This window comes from Maylandia zebra, linkage group LG2 (assembly GCF_041146795.1).
Source record: "Maylandia zebra isolate NMK-2024a linkage group LG2, Mzebra_GT3a, whole genome shotgun sequence".
NCBI classification, from domain to species: Eukaryota; Metazoa; Chordata; class Actinopteri; order Cichliformes; family Cichlidae; genus Maylandia; species Maylandia zebra.
The window spans coordinates 32,504,585-32,519,239 of NC_135168.1; the positions used below are offsets into that span (position 1 = coordinate 32,504,585).

The 14,655-nt window shown below is 43.4% G+C and overlaps 2 protein-coding genes across 6 annotated transcripts; both read left to right on the plus strand.

Moving 5' to 3' along the window:
• The first annotated feature begins 1,852 nt into the window (after window positions 1-1,852).
• On the plus strand, window positions 1,853-7,561 carry lpar4 (lysophosphatidic acid receptor 4). 3 transcript variants are annotated; one of them, XM_004563235.3, is made up of 3 exons: window positions 1,853-2,159; window positions 5,658-6,404; window positions 6,515-7,561. In XM_004563235.3, the coding sequence occupies exons 2-3, from the start codon at window positions 5,829-5,831 to the stop codon at window positions 7,001-7,003; spliced, it is 1,065 nt and encodes a 354-aa protein (XP_004563292.1). In that variant the 5' UTR covers window positions 1,853-2,159; window positions 5,658-5,828; the 3' UTR covers window positions 7,004-7,561. The 3 variants fall into 3 exon arrangements, with proteins under 3 accessions (XP_004563292.1, XP_004563294.1, XP_004563293.1); XM_004563237.3 differs by having other exon boundaries at window positions 1,853-2,155; XM_004563236.3 differs by having other exon boundaries at window positions 1,853-2,130.
• A 1,548-nt stretch (window positions 7,562-9,109) lies between these two features.
• On the plus strand, window positions 9,110-14,599 carry p2ry10 (P2Y receptor family member 10). 3 transcript variants are annotated; one of them, XM_012922419.5, is made up of 5 exons: window positions 9,111-10,051; window positions 10,414-10,517; window positions 12,674-12,913; window positions 12,992-13,172; window positions 13,454-14,599. In XM_012922419.5, the coding sequence occupies exons 3-5, from the start codon at window positions 12,765-12,767 to the stop codon at window positions 14,300-14,302; spliced, it is 1,179 nt and encodes a 392-aa protein (XP_012777873.1). In that variant the 5' UTR covers window positions 9,111-10,051; window positions 10,414-10,517; window positions 12,674-12,764; the 3' UTR covers window positions 14,303-14,599. The 3 variants fall into 3 exon arrangements, with proteins under 3 accessions (XP_012777874.1, XP_012777873.1, XP_024660122.1); XM_012922420.5 differs by lacking the exon at window positions 10,414-10,517 and having other exon boundaries at window positions 9,110-10,051; XM_024804354.2 differs by lacking the exon at window positions 9,111-10,051 and having other exon boundaries at window positions 10,068-10,517.
• Window positions 14,600-14,655: the final 56 nt, after the last annotated feature.

Here is a 14,655-nt window from a genome sequence, read left to right on the forward strand (position 1 = left end):
AATGGATGCAACCATGTTCCTTTTAGAGAAGAGTCTTTTTCCTTGCAAACAAGCCGTTCCATCTTAATGTACTAATGTTTCTCACAGTAGAATGATAATAATAATGGATTGCATTTATATTGCGCTTTTCGGACCCCTCAAAGCGCTTTACAATTCCACTATTCATTCACTCGCACATTCACACACTGGTGGAGATCGTAGCCACAGCTGCCCCGGGGCAGACTGACAGAAGCGAGGCTGCCATATCGCGCCATTGGCCCCTCTGGCCATCACCAGTAGGCCGTAGGTGAAGTGTCTTGCCCAAGGACACAACGACCGAGACTGTCCAAGCCGGGGCTTGAACCGGCAACCTTCCGGTTACAGGACGAACTGCCAACTCTTTGAGCCACGATCGCTGATAGACTTCAGATTGTTTTGAAATGGGCTTGTAATCCATCCTAGATTGATGTGCAGGAACAGACCTGCTAAAGAAATAGATAGGCTGGGGAGAGTGAGGAGTTTTCATGTTCTCCCTGAGCCTGTGTTGGTTCTCTCTGGGTACTCTGGGTTCCTCCCAAACAGTTAGTGTGATCAGGTTAACTGGTGTTTCTAAATTGCTCGTAGGTGTGGTGGATGTGAGTGCTTGTTTGTCTCTCTGTGTTAGCCCTGTGACAGACAATTGAACAGTCCAAGGTGCACCCCGCCTTTCATCCTGTGGCAGATGGGATATCTATCTCCATTATTACAGCAGTTATCTTGTGGTTGAAATTTTTACTTCAATATAACTGCGATGTTATTATGAGGCAGCACTTACTCCTAGTGAATGTTTATGAATTGCTGCATCTTCAACAATATTTCAGACCGTTTGACATTTCTTCACCATAGATTGGTGCTACCTTATTAGAAATAATTCTGCACTGTAACTTGCACTGTTTTGAAACTAATTATTGACTGATGATGTTTTCAGGCAGCATGTAATTCCCTCAGAAATAGTCAGCAACCCAGGAACTCAGTTCATCTCCCAGGCATGAAAGACCTAATGTTCAGCACTCAGAGCCTCGGAGTTCAGCTCAGGTTTTCATTCTCAACATGTTGGTCAATCAGAGAGGCTAAACCCAGAACTAAAAACAGCTCTCTGCTGTGTAACCCCCCCCAAACCCCTCCTCCTGGTCCTCTCAACTGGTGTGGGTTGGGTATGCACATAACTCACTTACCTCCTCTGCTACTGGTTTTTTGCCCTTTGAACAATCTCTAGGGTACCAGCCTCCAACTTTTCCTTCCGGTGAATCCGACCTTGCTGTGCCATCTGTCCAACTCTAACGAGTAGGCAAATGTGGACCCAGACCCAGTTAATCGTTGTTGTGATTATTATTGTTGGGTTCTCATCTTACAATATAAAGGGGGCTATAAATATGAGGTGACTGTTGTTGTTATTTGGAGTTATATAAAAAAATGGAATTAAAAATATTGACAGAGAGCAAAAAACAAGAGGCAGCCAACATCAAAAAAATGAGCTTTGAATGTCCCTGGCAAACCTGGAAAACTATTCCTGAAAACTACTTGAGCAAATTAAAAGGAAGCTGTACTGAAGAATATAGATGATCATACCAAATATTGACTTGAACAATGAAGTTATACAAACTTTTTGTTAGTGCACTTCTGTTTATACCCGCACATCCTCCAATAAAATCTCTCCATCTTTATCTCATCCAAGCAAAATAAAAAAGAAAGACTTTTGTGATGGATCACTCTTGTGTGGCCCTCTCTCCTTGTCCTCTCCTTCTTCACAAATCTCTATTCACTCTCTCCCTCCTCCCCTCCTCTCCTTCTCACTGACCGAGGTACTATTGTCTCGTTTCCTGTCACCGTGCGGGCGGCTCTCCGCACGCGCACAGCAGGCGTGGCGGGTTGTGATGCGGTCACATTTGTAGCGGACGGACGGAGCGAGTCGTCAGGATTTGCGGCTCGCTTAAAAACCAGTGGTTTGCGCTGGTGGGTTACAGTTTAACTCGCGAGAGACTCTAAGGAAAGTAGTTTGCAGTCGGAGCAGCAGCAAAACCTTTAAGTTGGGAAATAAAAGAAGGTCTGGAGGGTTTTTTCGCCCCCTTTGACAGCTGCGCCGCTGCACCGACAAACATCAGTGACCGGGAGGTGAGCTGTCACCGTCCATTCAGCTGTCAGTAAGTTTGCTCTGCTTTGTCTTTAAGCTGCAATAGTTCCCTTTATAGCTGATGATAACCGATGATTTTGTCTCTAATGGAGAAAAAAACAAAACACCTTTTTATCGGGTTCTGGTTGTTTGAAGCTTCTGAAACCAGCAACATGTCTAACAGCTTTAACAAAGAAAACCTAAGCTGTGGATGGAGTGATGCAGCTGAAAGAAATACCATTAGCATCTGTCTGTAATGCTCATTACTACAGATTTTTTGCAGTATGGATAGTATGAGTAGATTTTTGTGTATTTGTTGTGCATGTAACAGCCTGGTTAAATTACACTACGTCCAGCACCATATTTGTTCTTTTAGTTTTCTTTATTTTTAAAACATTTGATTAATAATTTTGTGTATATATTATCATAAAATAGTTAAATAATAAACAGGTCCAATACATTTTCTCAGGTCTCAATCAATACTCGAATTGGGATCATAGAAGAAGAAAACTAGCAAATGTTCACATTTATTAATAATAATAAAAAAGTTCTAATATTGACTTTTTTTGACTGTTTCTGCTTTGATCTAAGTAACACCCAGAGGACTTCATGTACTGTTGTGAAGTAGTCAAGATGTCCGTTTATTACACCGCGCTGTGCGTCTCCTCGTCCTCCACCTTCAGCCCTGTGTGCTTTCATTCTTTCTAGCATGTGAGAGAAAGGAACAGCTGGATATGTGCTGAGCTCTGAACTCGATCTGTTGGTATCAGCGAGTCTCCAGAGGCCTGTTTCTGTCGCTGCTACGGGGGGAGACCCCGTAACCGTGCAGCTGTCCACGACCTGTGCGAGAAATCACACACTCCAGGCTGAGAACCCTCAGCTGGACCACTGGCAATCCACAACATGCTCAAACCTTGGAAGTTCTCCTGACTTTTAAACAAGCTGTTCAGCTGCCAGATTCCCGGTTCTATAGGCTCTGCTGCATTTAAAGGCAACAACAGCTGACGGTGAATCAGGGACGCTGTCAGGGGTCCTGGGCCTGAGCCACGGCACACAGAAAAGCATAGTGTTAGTGTGTTTGTGTGGGAGAGAGAGAGGGAGGACTGGCACATTTAAAGTGTTTGCCTGTTTGTGCGTTCACATGTGGAGCCTTGTGCATATGTAAGCGTGCGTCTGGTGCAGACGGGTACAGTAGGGGTATTGTAAAGGCTGATGGAGGCACAGGACAGTGCTGATGGACTAGTGTATGCTTTACTCCATCGAACTTGAAAATCCATATTTGATATGTTCGTCTTTATTTATCAACACAGCCTGAACTCTCATCACTTTGTACGTGCGTTGGAGAGTCTGTTGAGAGCACCTCACTGCTTGTTTAGTGTAATTGCATAACCCAGATTTAGCTCTTGTCGGGTTATTTAACTGGGTGGGAAAGCATGGGTACATTTCCATGGAAGACCAAAAAAAGAAAGTTAGAATTAGAGTTTTAGGTGAAGCTTGAAAAATGATGGATGCAGGAATCGCTTTAAAATGCCAAATTTTCTGTTTTTAATTGGACACAAAGTGTGATGACATCACAGAGGTTTGCTTTTAACTGACTTTAGAAACCTTAGAAACCAACATCATACAGCTGCACTGCTTATGAAACTTAAAATAATGTGTTAACGTGAACTGAATCACTCAGCAGTTAAAGGTTTGTAGTTCTGCTCGGTGACGTCACCTCTTTCTCAGTGTAAAGCGTTGTTTAGTTTGCCACATTTGTAATACTTTGTAAGGAAAGTTACTCTTATTTTGTGTAGCAATTTCATGCCCATGTTCTTTTACATGGAAATGCTTCTTTCCTCTAACTTACTTCCACTCGAACACTGTGATTCACTGGAAATCATTACCCCAATCCAAATAATGAATTTGTTGTGGATGTGGCAGAGATAAGATAGTTACCACTCTCCAACACATTTCCATCTGCCTACTTCCTGTTCTGACCTCACACATTCAGATTTAGCATCGAGTAAACAACTTGGGAACACATTGTCTGGAACAATATCAGATCAGTGTAATTGTTAATGTTTGACAAAACTATTGTATTTCACCCCACAGCAGTGCTCTGTGATGGTGGGAGCCGCTCTCAGCTGCTCTTTCCACCACGCTGGGTTATTTACTTCTTCCAGCTGGAGTTCAGCCATACATTCATTTTACGTTGCACTCTTTGACTCTGGTTCATGGACATAAATGGAATTTAAAGGAAATATGTAGATATCCCACTACAGTACATATTCCGGTCTCTAGCTATGTTATCTCACACAGTCCTGAAAGCAGCTAGAATGGTGAAATAGTTATATATTCAGTAATTTTGTTTCACTTCCTCTGATTAGACACTGCTGTGAAAGGCCAATATCTGTTCAGATAGAAGCAGTTTCACAGCATACTGACATAATGTGTCTGCACCCTCAGTTTTTGTTTTATCTTATCTTTGATATGAAAGATTACTGGGATTACATACAAGACTTCATGAAAAGTAGCGTGGTTATTCATTCAATATTCTCTCTTTTTATGGGCGTAAAGTTTCCCAGTCTGTATATGTGCACTTTTAAATGGTATATCCCAATTTTGTAACTGTTATAGCAAATAATTACATATAAATCCCGTGAATTAATTGAATTGACCCATTATTAGCGTTACATTTATGAGAGAAATTGATACTCGGATGCTAATCGATACTGAAACTTACCATCCGATTGACACTATTGACACTACGCTAACCGTGCCGTGTTCACCTCTTCCTGTGGAAACAACTCCGCACAGCACTGCAGCAGGGAGGCAGAGGCTGAACTTGTGACCTGCAGTTGACATTAACAGCACTGGAGAAGAATTTCTGCAGAGGTTCCACTTCAGCAGCATTGATGTCTTTATGTTATCAGCTAGCCAATAGTGTGAATTTAACAAGACGTCACAGTTATTTGTGTCTAAAAGGTTATTTTCCTCCTAAACGGACTGAAGCAGAGAAAAGTCGACCAGCAACTAGAGAGAAACATTCACAACCTACCTTACTAACTCTACTCGATCAGCTACAAATGTAGTAGTGCCAGATAACAATATATAATAATCATGCAGTTCAAGATTCAGGTTTACTATTTTCTTTTTGGCATGTTTCACGGATAAGTGCCTTTCAGAATTAAAATATAAAATATTGTGATACCTGATCACGAGCGACTCCATGATTCCCGATCCTGTCACATACAAACATGACCAAATCTTAGGACTGTATCAATACGTACATATAGATGGTTTTGGATGGATAATCCATGTAGTTTTGTTTGTATCTTGTTTCTTTTAAATACTTGGCTCTATCTGGTAGTTTCTTCAGAATTGTACACTTGAGATTCAGTTGTAGAAACACAGAGTAATACATTTCAACCAGCCATATTCCTAAAATGAAATCTGCATCATGTTCAGTTGTACCACATTTTCTGGAGAACTAGAGTGGTTTTGTAATGAGGAAGTGACTAAGTGCTTTTTCCTTCTTTCTCCACAGGAGGACTGACGATGACTCCGAGGGGGCTTGACTGGTGGATCCCCTGCTGACATCTTTGATCCCCAGATTTCCGCTCTAAAACACCCCCGTTTCCCGACAGCTTTTGAGCTGTTGTGCACCCTTTTATTATATATTTTTTGGAGCCCCCCCCTCTGCGGCTGAGCTCTCAACATGGCTAGCCTGGTGATCAACGAGACCGGAATGGTGGACTGTGGGATTGACGACTCCTTCAAGTACAACTTGTACTCTGCGGTTTACAGCGTGGTCTTTGTGTCGGGCCTGATAACCAACTGTGCCGCACTCTTTGTGTTCTGTTTCCGGATGAAGATGCAGAACGAGACCACGATGTTTATGACCAACTTAGCATTATCTGATTTAGTGTTTGTTTTCACGTTGCCGTTCAAGGTCTTCTACAACGTGAACCGCAACTGGCCTTTTGGAGATGGACTGTGTAAGGTTTCGGGAACAGCCTTCATCACTAACATCTATGGCAGCATGCTCTTCCTCACCTGCATCAGCGTGGACCGCTTCCTGGCGATAGTCTATCCGTTCCGTTCACGCGGCATCCGGACGCGGAGGAACGCGGCACTGATGTGCGCCGCCGTGTGGCTCACCATCGTGGGAGGAGGCATTTCGGTGACCTTCTTCTCTACCATCAACAGCCGACACAAAGCCACCACATGCTTCGAGGGCTTTTCCAAGAACACCTGGAAGACCTACCTGTCTAAAATCACCATTTTTATCGAGGTGAATCGAGACGCACAACATACAGATGACTTTGTTTTTTTATTACGATAACCAAGACGTAGAATTAAGGTGTAATTTTCATAATGTTTTTATTATTATTATTTTTCCAGATTGTTGGTTTCCTCCTCCCGCTCTTGGCCAATTTAATATGCTCCTCGCTGGTTCTGCGGACGCTGCGTCGCCCCGTGACTGCTGGTCACGGCTGTGACAGTAAGAAACGCGTCCTGCGGATGATCCTTGTCCATCTTGGCATCTTCATCATCTGCTTCGTCCCGTACAACTCTATCCTCTTCCTGTATGCCCTGGTGCGAACCCAGGCCCTGGCTAACTGCACTGTGGAGCGCTTTGTCCGAACACTTTACCCCATCACTCTATGTCTGGCCAGTCTCAACTGCTGCCTGGATCCTGTGGTGTACTACTTCACCTCGGAGAGCTTCCAGAAGAGCCTGACCAAGGGAGGCAAAGGGTCTGGTTCTCGACCTGAGAGCATGCCCCGCAGTGACACGGAGACTAAGGACACAGCGACCGCTGTCCCAAGCGACACCCACACTCTGACCAGCAACGGAAAAGAGACAAAGATCACTGAAATTCAATTGTGACTCAAGAAAGAAGGAGAAGAAGGACAGGGTGGATTTGACTGCAACTCCTGAATTTAACAAATATAACAATCACTTGTTTGGTCCTGAAAATGGAAAACACATAACTCACCAGATTAGTTAAGTCCTGAGGTAAGTCCTGAGGCATGGCCTGGGCTTTATGGATTAACCCGGCACCAGGGATCAGAGGAATGTATCTGTGGTTTTTATGAGCGATCGCTACAGGGACCAGAGATCCAACTACACTGGGACTATTGCAATAATCCAGAGACTCAAAGTGGGTCTATAAGAGATTCTGACATGTCATTGATCAAACATAAGACATGCACACTTCCACTGGACTCTGAAGAAGATGATGTCCATCCACATGCTGTTTAGTACTTGTGTAACACAACAGTTCCTTAAGTATTATTGTTATAAAGCTCAAGCTTTCACAGTGCATTATATCACTGTGGTGTGTTACTAGTAATGCTACTGTGTAACACAGCATTGTGTTGACCTGCTGAGTCAAATGTATCTCATCATGTTGAAGACTGAGGCCAGTAAATGTCTGTTTTTGAATTGCATTCATTATTTCTTTGCTCCGGTCTTGTGATTGTCCTCACAGTCAAACCTGCTCTGAGCTGCTCTTTGTCAGCGAGCCTGTACATTTGAACTTGTGCGGGAGTTTTTCTACTCCAGCTTCTTGGTTTTTCACCAAGCAGCCAGTGTGAGCTTGTCCTCAGCGCAGAGGGCAGCTCTGATTTAGTTGAGGACCTCGGCCTGTGTGCTGTGTCACAGGCCAAATGCTTATTATGACTGGAGCAATGGTCCATTGTTTGCCTCTGAATGAGGTCTCTCTGTCTTAATCCGGCCTTAGACTGCAGATCTGCTCAAAGTCTCTTACACACAGCAATGTGCAAACACTCCAAGTACAGATGAACGCCTTTAGCTGTTTACCCAAAATCATGGATTTAAACTGCATGGAGCACAAAACACTTGTGTGTCAGCAGATTTGGATGTTTGAGTGTTGCTGAATTTGCATGTATAAAATGCAGAAACGTGCAGAATTTGTCCAATCTTTATCATAAAGTCCGAAGAGGATGCACAATCCGGTCAGAGCAGCATCTGCAACAGCAAAATAAATCGATTTTGCAGCTGAATCTGTGAAGAAGCTTCTGAATCAAGTTAAACTTTGGTCAAGTTTGGCATCTGAAGATGGAGGAACCACCTGTAGCTTAACTGCTCTACATTAAACTTGATTTATACTTCTGTGGGAAATCTACATAGTAACAGTAAACTCCTTTTATCCCCACACCTCAGCCTTATGTGGTATGCATCAACCTGACGTCTAGTTACATTTCTCTGGATGTACACAGCAGGTTATTTAGAAGATTTCGGCATAAGGTTAAAATGAAGTTTCGGTTGTTGCATAAGTTACAATGTAGATCTGACGCAGAAGTATTCATACACGTGTAGGACACATGAGTTGAGGTCAGCTGTGAGGCAGGAATCAATAACACAAGCAGATGCAGAATTAACAGTGAAATTTCCTGTTATCAACCGAGCTACAAGTTTGGGTTGGATTGCTGGATTGTTTGGAGGGCTTTATTTAATCTTCAAACCTTGGAATTATAAACGGTCCAGAGAGTAAACAACACAGTGTAGAGCAACCAGCTGTGTTGCTGAACTCTACCGTCTTCCAACCCAGCGAGTTTCAGTAGTTCAACAAGTAGTCCCTATGCCACCATGCTTGAAGCACCACCTCGTGTTTGGTCATTAAAGCATAAACTGTAGAGCCGAGGATGACAGCAGGCTCGCAGCTTCTCTCTGTGTACTTACAGCCCCCTGCTGGAGAAGCTCAATAAATTCTCTTGGGGTCATTACACTCAATGTAGGTACAAGTTTAGTTTTTTCTATTCCTTTACTAAGCACTACAACTTTTGCTTTCCATTGCCTTAGTTGGCAATGTAACAGAGTATACCTGCTTCATTGGTATGCACAGTGAGAAATAAGGGTGTTTGGGGGGGGGGGGGTGCGTCTGGTTGTGTGAATGATGGGAGCATTTAGCAGCAGAACGACAGAGGGGCAGCAGTCTTTGGATTCTCAGATTTGGGGTCAAGGGTAGCAGGAGGAGAGAAGAAAACCAGGAAATAAGAACAGTGGGAGTGTAGAGGTATGCATGAGCTTCACCCCCCGAGTGGTTCATTCCAAGAGTGTTGCGTCACTTTTTTTCCATTTTTTTGAACAGATAACAGTCAGATGTTTACCGTTCGAGCACGTCTGTTAAAGAAACAGTCTGCCCTAAATCTAGAAGAGAAAAATGCACATGGCTCAGTCATTTATGACCAGTGGCTTGTCCTGACATCTAGTGGCAACAAGTTGGAAGAACAGCAATTTTTAATTTGAGACAGACTGACCACAGACCACGTTCCACGTTTGCTGATTATTTTCCTGTTTTGGGCTTTATAGTCACCTGTTTGTCAGCCCTGTAGAAGTCTCAGAGAAGCCATAAAGCAGCTGGGGCAAGCATGGGAAGTGTTATCAAGTTATTTTCTCTGGGTGTGGCCTCATGCTGTGAAAGTAACAGGATGGCGAGTGTATGTCATAAAGCTGAAGCGTGGTTAAACATTTCTACAGCACGTGAAGGCTTTCCTTCTTTTTTTTCTCTAGGCCTCGTGAACGAAAACCATAACCACAAGAACAAAGCCTAAAAGCTACTGCTCATTGTCAGAGGACACACAAATGCAGCTTTTTTATTTAATTTTTCTTTTTAATTTTTAGAGGACTAGGAGCCAGGTAACCTACATTTTGCTGAATAAATACTATGATTTAAAAACGGAAGTACGGAATCTGAACGGGGAAGCAGATGAGTGCAGTTATTTTGGTCACAACGGCTGTCAGTGAACTGAGACAACTTTTACACCGTCAGTGTTGCACTGTAGATGTATTTAAATACAGACTGCAAAGAAGAGAAGCTAAAGAAGAGGGCTGATTTCCTCGGGATCTGCTGCGTCTGCGGACCAGATCACCTTTGAAAAGATCTTTTGAAAATCTTCAGAAATTTCTGAGGTAAGAAAAACAAGCATGTGTCTGCATCTGCCTGTGCTCTTTCAGCGTAACCTCTTTTCCTGCTGCCATTTGGTTTAACCACATGTGTGTCCAACTCTGCTCGTCTTAGCTCTTACGTGCGTTGCTAAGCACTAGTGACGACGTCGCAAACTGCAGAAAAACACTCAAACGCAATAGGGCAGAGCTTCCCCTTCCCTTCAAAACTGGCAGCTAGTTGAGTCAGAAAACAAGTGACACCAGATCCCGCCACCTCCAGCAAACACTCTCATATCACATCACCATCAGCTTCATGCTGTCTTCACCTGCAGTGCGCTGACAGATTCTTCTTTCGGCATCTGTTGACTCCTTTTTCTGCTGCACAGCGCGAGGACTTTGTAGAAGGTGTGCGCGATGCTCCACGCGGTCGCTCCTGGCTCTGACCTCGACCTTCTGCCTATACGGGTGATTTAGAGGCACAAGAAACGAGGTATTGACACAGTGTTTGTTTGTGTAGACATGTCTGTGAGGGCGTCATGCTGCTGTGCCCTGCGGTCAGAGTCATGCTTTGAATATTGCTGATGTTAACGGACTGTTATTAGTGCTTTCACTTTGCATTTAATCTTAAATCTGGAAATGTACATGTGTCGCCGTGTGCATACGAAAGCTTTTGTGTCACAAGATATAAAGACTTTGAAATTTCTGATACGCTGAAAAAAAAAAGTTATCGTTATTGTTGTTTTTGTTTCGATGTTGGCTAAAGCGAATCACCAGTTACTGTATCACCAATATTTAATCATATCAACTTGATATTTTATGTTAGCACGTTTAACAGCTATAAGAAACTCTTTACATGTGTTTCATGGTGTGTCATGAAAATGAATTCTCGGTTTCTGTAATTTCCTTAAGCACAACTCCTCAGATAGTATTACACAACTCTTTATCGTACAGGCATCATCAGGGAGCTTTTTTAAACTGAGAGTCTCAGCAGCTGTCAGACAAGTCTAAACAGGCCTGAATCTGGTGAAGCAGTTTAAAAAACGACCACTATTACTGTGTTCCCCTCGTGGGCCTAGTGTAGGAAAGGGTGCGGACTTATAATGATGTTAGAGGAAGGATGATCCTCCCGTGATAAGCAGAGCCAGTCCCCGATCTTTCTTCCGGTCACTTCCTGCTGCCGTCCTAAGCAGTTTTTGATTTATTTTCACTTTAACAGCTTTTTCATGGCGTTCTCATATAAAAACACATAATTTAAACAATTAACCATCACACAAGAATGGGGAGGAAAAATCTTAACTGAATCATTTTTTTTTTCATATTAGCTTGGCTGTGATGACCAAAATTACTTCATATAGAAAATTGTTGTAATTTTGCTATATGCCATTAGTGCAAGCCTTTTCTGTGTTTTGCTGGCTGCTGCTTTATGACACCTTGTTTTTATCTGGGTCTGCAGCTTACCAGTCCAATAGACTTTATGGCACTTATCTCCAGAGAGCAGCTACATCTGCTTCAAAATCTGTTTAGAAATTCCCACAAACAAGCCCCAAAGAAGAAAGGTGGGGATATCCTGACTGATCAGTAAGGAACAAATATAGTGAAGGAAGACTGATATTTCTACTTGTAGCAATTTATTTTTAGCTGATCTAAGAGGACACACCTCCCTCTGCCTTTCCATGTGCACACTGAGGTGAAACGAGGAGTAGCACATAGGATAGAGCAGGTGTTGATGTTGCAGCATGAAAGGGATCGCTGAGGTGGGTTGCAAAGTGGCTAACAGATTCAAATAGCATGAAATGAATGCCCCGGTTGATTTTCAAGCAAAAGCCAAACTCTTAAATTTTTTTCCTGTAGTGCTAATGACATCATCGGGATGATGATGTCAGGAGCAACAGCAACGAATGAAAGTGGATGAACTGAATTCATGGAATGCCCCTTTAATGAGTTGTTAACATTCACTTTTAGACTCAATGATTACATCATCTCATCTAAATACACTTGATACTTTTTTACATATAGACGTTTGCAGTCATTCAGTTCTCTCACCCCAACCGGTCACCGCAGATGGCCCCGCCCCTCCCTGAGCCTGGTTCTGTTGGAGGTTTCTTCCTGTTAAAAGGGAGTTTTTCCTTCCCACTGTCACCAATGTGCTTGCTCTAAAGGGGTCATATGATTGTTGGGTTTTTCTCTGTATCTATTATTGTACGATCTACTGTACAATATAAAGCGTCTTGAGGCGACTGCTGTTGTGATTTGGCGCTATATAAATAAAATTGAATTGAATTGGATTTGAATTAAACCAGTATGCAGTTTTTTTGCAGTTGCTCTTGTTTTTTGGAGCATTTCTGTGTTAAACTGGGTTTAAAGCTACAAAGTATGTGTCACACTGCAGGAGGCTTCACACCTGCCAAAGTGAAAATGTAGGTTCACCGTTGACTGTTGCTCTGGCAGCTGCTGATTCCAGTTTTCAAAGCAAACTTTTAGTTTCAACTTTCGCAACAACATAACGGGAAACATGAAGCACTGTTCAGCTTTTTTCTTTCCACGCGCAGGCTACAAGATTTTTATTAAGGGCAAATTATGAAAATAAAGATAAAGCGCAACGTGTATGTGCATCGGATGTTTCACAAGTTCTCCTCTGCCTTTCAGCTGTCAAAGGTACTTCAGCAAAAAAAAATTATGATCAAAGGAAAGGCACGCTTGGTTATATCATCGGTGTCACTGTGAGGGAAAAAGAAATATGGTCACCAATATGACTGAATGCAACTACAATGAAACGGTCTGGAATCAGAAAATGGACGTGATATACACCTACTTCTACCTGATACTCTTCATACCCGGGCTGCTGCTCAACACCACTGCACTCTGGGTCCTCCTCAGATACATCAGGTAACACTCATACAAGTTCACACCTTTAGATTTTCAGGTATGTTTTCACTAACTCTCTCTGTATGTGCCGTTTAACAGCAAGAAGACCAAGGCGGTGATCTTCATGATAAACCTGGCGATCGCAGACCTGGCCCACATCCTCTCTCTGCCCCTCAGGATCTATTATTATTTCACGCACACCTGGCCCTTTGGACGCGGTCTCTGCTTGTTCTGCTTCTACCTGAAATATCTCAACATGTACGCCGCTATAATGTTCCTGGTAAGCAGGCAGTTTAGGGAAAGCAAGCCTTGAATTTCCTGATAATGCTCATCACAGGGAACAAGGATAATCAAATGAGATCTTTCTAGTTTTCATTACATTTAAAATCAGTCAAATGTCAGTACAAAGCACTTTTGTTGTTGTTTTTGTTTTAAAAATTAAACTCCAAAGCAGAAAGTGATTTGAATGAAAGCCTCTGTCTTCCTTCTTGGAACTGCTTTGCTTCCTGTGCCTCAGAATAAATAACAAAGTAGCTTCTTTTCATTTCTCTCTGATTTCAGGTGTGCATCAGCATGCAGAGGTGTCTGTTCCTGCAGAAGCCGTTCACGGCTCGAAGGTGGCGGCGTCGCTATGACCTGCTGATCAGCTTTGTAGTGTGGGTTGTGGTTGGTCTGAGCTGCTCTCCCTTTATCCTGATGCGGAGTAGCAACAACAGTAGCAAAAATGAAGTGGCATTAAACAGCACCCATGCCCAGTTTCCCTTAGGTGTCACCAAACAGAGTTTAGACTCCAACGCCACTTCGGCGGGCTGTTTTAAAGACTTGCCCATGCGCCAACCTCCTCTCTCGTTGACGATCACCATGCTGGTCTTTCTTGAGGCGTGTGGTTTCCTAATCCCTCTAGCATGCATGTCATACAGCACCGTCCGCATCTTCTGGTCACTCAAGGAGAAGCAGATCCAGGATCAGCACAACTCCTTCAACTCCTCAGCACGCAGCCGCCTCCACTCAGTCACCTCCAACTGCCAGGCGGAGAAACCGAATGAAAAGCACACAAATGGCGAGAAGCGGCGTGCTCTGCGGATGGTGGTGGGCTGCTTCATTCTCTTTTTGTTCTGCTTCGCTCCGTACCACCTCAACTTCGCGCTCTACCTGATGGTGAAGCAGAGTATCGTGTCCAGCTGCACCGTCAGAAGGGTGGTGCTCCAGTTTCACCCAGTGTCTCTGTGCATGGCGGGCCTGAGCTGCTGCTTCAACCCCATCCTTTATTACTTTCTTACAGCCGAGTTTAGGATGCACCTCAAAAGGCGCACCTCCTCCTTCTCGTCCTCCATCTCCTCCCCGACCACATCACCGACCCAGTGTCCTTTGCAGAGCAGACTCATGAGCACCTCCTCATACAGGGAGTAGCATTGCTCAGAGGAAAAGTCCATGAAGGATTCTGTTGAACTTTAAAGCCGACTGACACCGGGTCCAAGCTGGATATGATCAGCTGACATGTTGCAGCTGTCTGAACACAAACAACCCAAAAGACATTGACCTGAGTTGTGTGAAGCCCGCCTCCTCTAAAGCAAGCAGAAAACACCCTCCAACATGCAGTATCGTAAACGCTGCCCAATGTTTCAGTTTGTGTGTATAAAACTTGATATAAGCTATGTAATAAAAGCTGTATGTGAAATGCACTCCCATTAAAAGCTTTAAGTCTCATCTCTGGCTCTGATGTTTGTTTCTTCACTGCGAGTTGGACTTTTTTTCTTTCAGGT